General features: G+C 53.9%; 1 protein-coding gene across 1 annotated transcript in view; it reads right to left on the minus strand.

The window, feature by feature from the left end:
- The window catches only part of itga10 (integrin, alpha 10), a 217,026-nt gene extending 214,686 nt beyond the window's left edge, over nt 1-2,340 (minus strand). The window contains 1 exon segment of the mRNA XM_072490684.1: nt 1,761-2,340. Within this exon segment, the coding sequence (XP_072346785.1) occupies nt 1,761-1,812 (52 nt within the window). The 5' untranslated portion in view covers nt 1,813-2,340.
- Nucleotides 2,341-8,795: the final 6,455 nt, after the last annotated feature.

Below are 8,795 nucleotides of genomic sequence, written 5' to 3' on the forward strand. Positions count from 1 at the left end.
GGTTGGGTCGCGAATGTCGGCCGGGTTGGGTCGCGAAGGTCGGTCGGGCTGGGTCGCGGAGGTCGGTCGGGTTGGGTCGCGGAGGTCGGCCGGGTTGGGTCGCGAAGGTCGGCCGGGTTGGGTCGCGAAGGTCGGCCGGGTTGGGTCCTGAAGGTCGGCCGGGTTGGGTCGCGAAGGTCGGTTGGGTTGGGTCGCGGAGGTCGGCCGGGTTGGGTCGCGAAGGTCGGCCGGGTTGGGTCCTGAAGGTCGGCCGGGTTGGGTCGCGGAGGTCGGTCGGGTTGGGTCGCGGAGGTCGGCCGGGTTGGGTCGCGGAGGACGGCCGGGTTGGGTCGCGGAGGACGGCCGGGTTGGGTCGCGAAGGTCGGCCGGGTTGGGTCGCGGAGGTCGGTTGGGTTGGGTTGCGAAGGTCGGTCGGGTTGGGTCGCGGAGGTCGGTCGGACGGCGTGGGTCGCGAAGGTCGGTCGGTCGGCGTGGGTTGCGAAGGTCGGTCGGACGGCGTGGGTTGCGAAGGTCGGTCGGACGGCGTGGGTTGCGAAGGTCGGTCGGACGGCGTGGGTTGCGAAGGTCGGTCGGACGGCGTGGGTTGCGAGGGTCGGTCGGACGGCGTGGGTTGCGAAGGTCGGTCGGACGGCGTGGGTTGCGAAGGTCGGTCGGCGTGGGTTGCGAAGGTCGGTCGGTCGGCGTGGGTTGCGAAGGTCGGTCGGTCGGCGTGGGTTGCGAAGGTCGGTCGGACGGCGTGGGTTGCGAAGGTCGGTCGGTCGGCGTGGGTTGCGAAGGTCGGTCGGACGGCGTGGGTTGCGAGGGTCGGTCGGACGGCGTGGGTTGCGAAGGTCGGTCGGACGGCGTGGGTTGCGAAGGTCGGTCGGACGGCGTGGGTTGCGAAGGTCGGTCGGACGGCGTGGGTTGCGAAGGTCGGTCGGTCGGCGTGGGTTGCGAAGGTCGGTCGGACGGCGTGGGTTGCGAAGGTCGGTCGGACGGCGTGGGTTGCGAAGGTCGGTCGGACGGCGTGGGTTGCGAAGGTCGGTCGGACGGCGTGGGTTGCGAAGGTCGGTCGGTCGGCGTGGGTTGCGAAGGTCGGTCGGACGGCGTGGGTTGCGAAGGTCGGTCGGACGGCGTGGGTTGCGAAGGTCGGTCGGACGGCGTGGGTTGCGAAGGTCGGTCGGTCGGCGTGGGTTGCGAAGGTCGGTCGGCGTGAGTTGCGAAGGTCGGTCGGACGGCGTGGGTTGCGAAGGTCGGTCGGGTTGGGTCGCGAAGGTCGGTCGGGTTGGGTCGCGAAGGTCGGTCGGACGGCGTGGGTTGCGAAGGTCGGTCGGACGGCGTGGGTTGCGAAGGTCGGACGGCGTGGGTCGCGAAGGTCGGTCGGGTTGGGTTGCGAAGGTCGGTCGGCCGGGTTGGGTCGCGAAGGTCGGCCGGGTTGGGTTGCGAAGGTCGGTCGGTCGCATTGGGTCGCGGAGGTCGGTCGGTTGGTAAAAATGGGACCCCGGGAAAAAAGTTTGAAGAACACTGCCCTAAGGGACAATTTATCACGGCCAATCCATCTAACCTGCACATCTTTGGACTGTGGGAGGAAACCGGAGCACCCGGAGGAAACCCACGCAGACACGGGGAGAACGTGCAGATTCCGCACAGACAGTGACCCAAGCCGGAATCAAAGCTGGGACCCTGGAGCTCTGGAGTAACAGTGATAACCACTGCGCTACAGTGCCGGGTAGGGGGGGAGAGAGAGAGAGAGGAAGGGAGAAAAAAGACTCGCTCCTTACCTTTCCATAAAAGCAGGAGGTAGAGCACAAAGGGGGATGTGTGAAGCTCCATGGGTGGAAACAATTGATCGATCAGCAGAATCGGGCCAGCATGGCCCTCCCAGTCCCAGCGCTTTCACTCTCCCCAGCGCTCCTGGAGAACGGCGGCGACCCACCTGTAGTGCGCTGGAATCGAGGAGCTGGGTGTTTAATAGCAGCACGAGGCGCACGCTGCTCACTTGCCGGACTGTTTGAGTCGCTTACTTTTCTTCTCAGCTCATTTTTCACTCCTCTCCTGATTGTCGAACTTTATTCCTGTTTCTTTCTGAATAAGAAATCCCACATACCTGTCTTTTATTTCTATTCTTCCCGGGTCTATTCCTCCTGTTTCTTGCTCCCTCTCTGAAATCCTTTGCCTCTTTCTCTATTCTGTCCCGTCTTTTACCCTCGGCGACCAAATTGCTGTGACTCTACGTAAATAGTTCACTTTTTAAAAAATATATAATCCCTCTCCTCGTGATTTCCTAACCTCCCTTTGCAAGCACATCGATCCTTTCCCTTTAAAGAGATTGGTCTTTATTGCTGCCTTTTCCCAATCCCTGACTTATTTCTTATCCTCTGACTGAATGCAGCAGGTTTTTTTGATGTGTCCCAGACTGTTTTGCATCACCCAGTTTATATAGAGCCTGCGGTCCGATTGTGCAAACACTGCTCCACCCACAGGCAATCCAGTCACCGGCTCAGAGCTTTTTTTTTTCTGCCCTCGAACTGTGCCTGTGGGTTGCACTGGCTGGGGCTGCAGATTCTGCTCGGAGTGGTGGAGGGTGGCTTTGAAAGAAATAGCCGAAGCTTGGCCGAACTGCAGTCGGCAGCGAGGTCTCTTAAACGTGCTGAGAATGCGTTTCGGAGCCAAGAGTTTGCTTCACTCTTGGACGTGCCGTGCTTTTGGAAGGGACACCATATCGAGTTGCTTCCCCAGGTGACCAGAGAAGCTTCCAAATTCAAATTACAACAGGGGCTTTAGGCCAACAAACCAGAAAAAATAGGCAGATTAACTCGGTTATTCACTCGCTTGTGGAGTCACGCGTCCTTTCCAATCTACTCCATCTCAATGACTAATGGCGCGATTCAGCGGACTTCAAACTATGCCCGCTGTTGGGCCAGTTTCGCGGGATGTTCATCTGTGCTGGCCGTTTCTGTCTGCCCAGGCCGCACTTATGATAACAATAATCTTTATCGTCACAAGTAGGTTTACATTAACACCGCAGTGAAGTTACTGTGAAGATCCCCTCGTCGCCACACTCCGGCGCCTGTTCGGGTACACAGAGGGAGAATTCAGAATGTCCAATTCACCCAACAAGCACGTCTTTCGGGACTTGTGGGAGGAAACCGGAGCACCCGGAGGAAACCCACGCAGACACGGGGAGAACGTGCAGACTCCGCACAGACAGTGACCCGAGCCGGGAATCGAACCCGGGGCCCTGGAGCTGTGAAGCCACAGTGCTAACCACCGTGCTACCGTGCCGCCCGTGGGCAGGAAGAGAGTTGCGTCGGTCTCCTGCGTACTGCAATCGAATAACCATCACAAGTATGGAGTGAAGCCAAGATTCCCTCACTCTCTTTGGAAAAGTTTCATTTAAAACTCTCCCTTTCCAGGAATGAGCATCTATCTCCTTCAACGTGCGTGTCTGTGTGTGTGGAGCACCCCCGGGTCCTTCTTATTTGCAGCGACTCAGTTGGTCCTAATCTCTCCTCGGAGTCCAAAGGTTGTGGGTTCACGTCCCGGGCAGTGGACCTGTGGGCCCAGTCTGGCCCCACACTCCAACAAGATGCTGAGGGAGTGTCACGCTGTCAGTGACGCTGACAGTAACCACCCCCCCCCCCCCCCCCCCCCCCCCACCCGCCTCCACTGTCTCCTGGGAAGAGAATTCCATTCCCCTTGCAATGAAACGGCAACATTCCATTTGTCTTCCCTGTCCCTTCCCGGACGGGCAAACTAACCGTTGGTGATGTCTTTCCCCGAACACTCCGAGCCTTTGGTAGCTCACCGATCTTCAATCTCTCTCCATATACATGGCCTTCTATTCTGCTTGTACTTCCCACCAAACTGGACAAGTTGACAATTTCCCACATTACACTCCATCTGCTAAACTTTTGCCCACCCAATTAACCTGTCCGAATCCCTTTGTCGACTTTCTATCTCCTCTCCAAAAACCTACTTTCCGATGTGGTGGGAACATTAGGGGGCAGCACGGTAGCATTGTGGATAGCACTGTGGCTTCACAGCTCCAGGGTCCCGGGTTCGATTCCCGGCTTGGGTCACTGTCTGTGCGGAGTCTGCACGTCCCCCCCCGTGTCTGCGTGGGTTTCCTCCGGGTGCTCCGGTTTCCTCCCACAGTCCAAAGATGTGCAGGTTAGGTGGATTGACCACGCTGGGGGAGAAAAGTGAATTGGGTACTCTAAATGAAGAAAAAGACTCCGTCCCCACTAATGTGGAGGGCAGCAGGGGATTCGCCCTACTTTCATAGATTTCATAGAATTTACAGTGCAGAAGGAGGCCATTCGGCCCATCGTGTCTGCACCGGCTCTTGGAAAGAGCACCCTACCCAAGGTCAACGCCTCCACCCTATCCCCATAACCCAGCAACCCCACCCAACACTAAGGGCAATTTTGGACACTAAGGACAATTTTTAGCATGGCCAGTCCACCTAACCTGCACATCTTTGGACTGGCCCAGTACATATTTCCCCCCTAAGTAATACCACAAATGCAGACATCTGGTCACCATGACACTGCACATTGTGAGGGTCCTGCCCAGTGCAAATATCCGGCCTCGTTTCTCATATCACAAAAGTGCTGAATTGGCCATAAAGCACCTTGGCACACCCTGAGGTTGTGAGAGGTTAAGTTGCAGTAGCACAGTGGTTGGCACTGTGGCTTCACAGCGCCAGGGTCCCGGGTTCGATTCCCGGCTCGGGTCACTGTCTGTGCGGAGTCTGCACGTCCTCCCCGTGCCTGCGTGGGTTTCCTCCGGGTGCTCCGGTTTCCTCCCACAGTCCAAAGATGTGCGGGTTAGGTGGATTGGCCAATGATAAATTGCCCTTAATGTCCAAATTGCCCTTGGTGTTGGGTGGAGGTGTCGAGTTTGGGTAGGGTGCTCTTTCCAGGAGCCGGTGCAGACTCAGGGGGCTGAATGGCCTCCTTCTGCACTGTAAATTCAATGATAATCTATGATTAATCTAGGACAAAGGTTCGGCACAACATCGTGGGCCGAAGGGCCTGTTCTGTGCTGTATTTTCTATGTTTTCTATGTTCTATGTTGTACACTGTCCCCATCAAACACTCCCACAAGTCCCGAAAGACGTGCTGTTGGGTGAATTGGACATTCTGAATTCTCCCTCTGTGTCCCCGAACAGGCGCCGGAATGTGGCGACGAGGGGATTCTCACAGTAACTTCACTGCATAAGCCTACTTGTGACAATAATGAAGATTACCATTATTCTAAATGTTTGGAAATAGTTGCAGAAAGGGCACCGTGACCTGCAGCGTTACCAACGTGACAGAAAACAATCTGAATGGAAATCTGGCGGGGGGGGGGGCTACGAGGAGTTTAAAAATAATGCCTCTCTCTGCACCCAGGGGCTGAAAATAAATCTCAAACGGGGGGGGAGAAGGAAGCACAGGATGGAAAAAGGGTAATAGCGATCACCGTGAGCCTCAAACAAAGTCAATGTGGGATAATATCAGTTTTGCAATTGGATCTTGGGTAGAGCTACAGCTCCTCCTAGTGGGAGTTATTTCCTTGGCCTGGGAGGTTCTCGCACTGCCTGTGAACGATAAGATTCAGCCGGCCACAGCATCGTCTCATTAGATACACAGTTCCAGAGACCGGCCACAACTTCAGATTTATAAAGGGGTGTCTCGGGGGGGTGTTTGCTAGTGCAGTTGGGGAGGGTTTAAACTAATGTGGCAGGGGGATGGGAACCGATGTAGGAAGTCAGTGGGGACAGAAACAAAAGGCAGGACGGGAGAGTGTGTAAAGCATGACCAGAGAAAGCAGGGCAGAGAGCAAGGAAGGTCTACATTAAACTGCATTTATTTCAATGCAAGGGGCCTGACGGGCAAAGCGGATGAACTCAGGGCATGGACGGGCACATGGGACTGGGATATTATAGCTATGACTGAAACATGGCTAAGGGAGGGGCAAGACTGGCAGCTCAATGTTCCGGGGTACAGATGCTATAGAAAGGATAGAACAGGAGGTAAGAGAGGAGGGGGAGTGGCGTTTTTGATTAGGGAGAACATCACGGCAGTACTTAGAGGGGATATATCCGAGGGTTCGCCCACTGAGTCTATATGGGTGGAACTGAAAAATAAGAAGGGAGAGATCACCTTGGTAGGACTGTACTACAGGCCCCCAAATAGTCAGCGGGAAATTGAGGAGCAAATATGTAAGGAGATTACAGATAGCTGCAAGAATAATAGGGTGGTAGTAGTAGGGGACTTTAACTTTCCCAACATTGACTGGGACAGCCATAGCATTAGGGGCTTGGATGGAGGGAAATTTGTTGAGTGTATTCAGGAGGAATTTCTCATTCAGTATGTGGATGGACTGACTAGAGAGGGGGCAAAACTTGACCTCGTCTTGGGAAATAAGGAAGGGCAAGTGACAGAAGTGCTAGTGAGGGATCACTTTGGGACAAGTGACCATAATTCCATTAGTTTTAAGATAGCTATGGAGAATGATAGGTCTGGCCCAAGAGTTAAAATTCTTAATTGGGGCAAGGCCAATTTTGATGGTATCAGACAGGAACTTGCAGAGGTAGATTGGGGGAGACTGTTGGCAAGCAAAGGGACGGCTGGTAAATGGGAGGCTTTTAAAAATGTGTTAACCAGGGTGCAGGGTAAGCACATTCCCTTTAGAGTGAAGGGCAAGGCTGGTAGAAGTAGGGAACCCTGGATGACTCGAGATATTGAGACTCTGGTCAAAAAGAAGAAGGAGGCATATGACGTACATAAACAACTGGGATCAAGTGGATCCCTTGAAGAGTATAGAGATTGTCGAAATAGAGTTAAGAGGGAAATCAGGAGGGCAAAAAGGGGACATGAAATTGCTTTGGCAAATAATGCAAGGGAGAATCCAAAGAGATTCTACAGATACATAAAGGGGAAAAGAGTAACTAGGGACAGAGTAGGGCCTCTTAAGGACCAACAAGGACATCTATGTGCAGAGCCACAAGAGTTGGGTGAGATCCTGAATGAATATTGAGTCGATTTCGGCGGGAGAACAGCTGGTGAGTCAGTTTCAGCGGGAGCATTGCGGAAGTGGTTGCTGGGAGGTAAGTCAACCTTTAAAAGCACTTGTCTTTGCAGGGGCAGGCCAGTCGATTTCGGCGGGAGTGGAGCTGGCTGGTTAGTCAATTTCAGCAGGAGCTGAGAATTTTTCTTTTTTTTAAATTAGTGTTTTAGGCGGGAACAGGAAGTCGACCCGCGGACGTCTGGGAAGACCCTCCCCAATAAATTCTGGTGGAGAGGAAACCCGAGACACTACACGTGTAGTGTCTCCCACCCACCCTCCTCCTCTAACCTAATAATAAAACCCATTGGTCTGAGGTAAGTACCATATTATATTATATTATTATTATTTTTTATTAAAAATTTAATTTAGTTGTTAGCCAGATCTTGGTAGAAAGTTAGAGGAATGGCAGGGAAGGGAGTGCAATGTTCCTCCTGCAGGATGTTTGAGGTGAGGGATGCAGTTAGTGTCCCTGCTGATTTTACCTGCAGGAAGTGCTGCCATCTCCAGCTCCTCCAAGACCGAGTTAGGGAACTGGAGCTGGAGTTGGAAGAATTTCAGATCATTCGGGAGGCAGAAGGGGTCATAGATAGCAGCTTCAGGGAATTAGTTACACCAAAGATTGGAGATAGGTGGGTAACTGTCAGAGGGACTGGGAAAAAGCAGTCAGTACAGGGATTCCCTGCGGTCGTTCCCCTGAGAAACAAGTATACCGCTTTGGATACTTGTGGGGGGGGGGACTTACCAGGGGTAAGCCATGGGGTACGGGCCTCTGGCACGGAGTCTGTCCCTGTTGCTCAGAAGGGAAGGGGGAGAGGAGCAGAGCATTAGTAATTGGGGACTCTATAGTCAGGGGCACAGATAGGAGATTTTGTGGGAGCGTGAGAGACTCACGTTTGGTATGTTGCCTCCCAGGTGCAAGGGTACGTGATGTCTCGGATCGTGTTTTCCGGGTCCTTAGGGGGGAGGGGGAGCAGCCCCAAGTCGTGGTCCACATTGGCACTAACGACATAGGTAGGAAAGGGGACAAGGATGTCAGGCAGGCTTTCAGGGAGCTAGGATGGAAGCTCAGAACTAGAACAAACAGAGTTGTTATCTCTGGGTTGTTGCCCGTGCCACGTGATAGTGAGATGAGGAATAGGGAGAGAGAGCATTTAAACACGTGGCTACAGGGATGGTGCAGGCGGGAGGGATTCAGATTTCTGGATAACTGGGGCTCTTTCTGGGGAAGGTGGGACCTCTACAGACAGGATGGTCTACATCTGAACCTGAGGGGCACAAATATCCTGGGGGGGAGATTTGTTAGTGCTCTTTGGGGGGGTTTAAACTAATGCAGCAGGGGCATGGGAACCTGGATTGTAGTTTTAGGGTAAGGGAGAATGAAAGTAGAGAGGTCAGGAGCACAGATTTGACGTCGCAGGAGGGGGCCAGTGTTCAGGTAGGTGGTTTGAAGTGTGTCTACTTCAATGCCAGGAGTATACGAAACAAGGTAGGGGAACTGGCAGCATGGGTTGGTACCTGGGACTTCGATGTTGTGGCCATTTCGGAGACATGGATAGAGCAGGGACAGGAATGGATGTTGCAGGTTCCGGGGTTTAGGTGTTTTAGTAAGCTCAGAGAAGGAGGCAAAAGAGGGGGAGGTGTGGCGCTGCTAGTCAAGAGCAGTATTACGGTGGCGGAGAGGATGCTAGATGGGGACTCTTCTTCCGAGGTAGTATGGGCTGAAGTTAGAAACAGGAAAGGAGAGGTCACCCTGTTGG

The sequence above is a fragment of the Scyliorhinus torazame genome, chromosome 26 (assembly GCF_047496885.1).
Source record: "Scyliorhinus torazame isolate Kashiwa2021f chromosome 26, sScyTor2.1, whole genome shotgun sequence".
NCBI classification, from domain to species: Eukaryota; Metazoa; Chordata; class Chondrichthyes; order Carcharhiniformes; family Scyliorhinidae; genus Scyliorhinus; species Scyliorhinus torazame.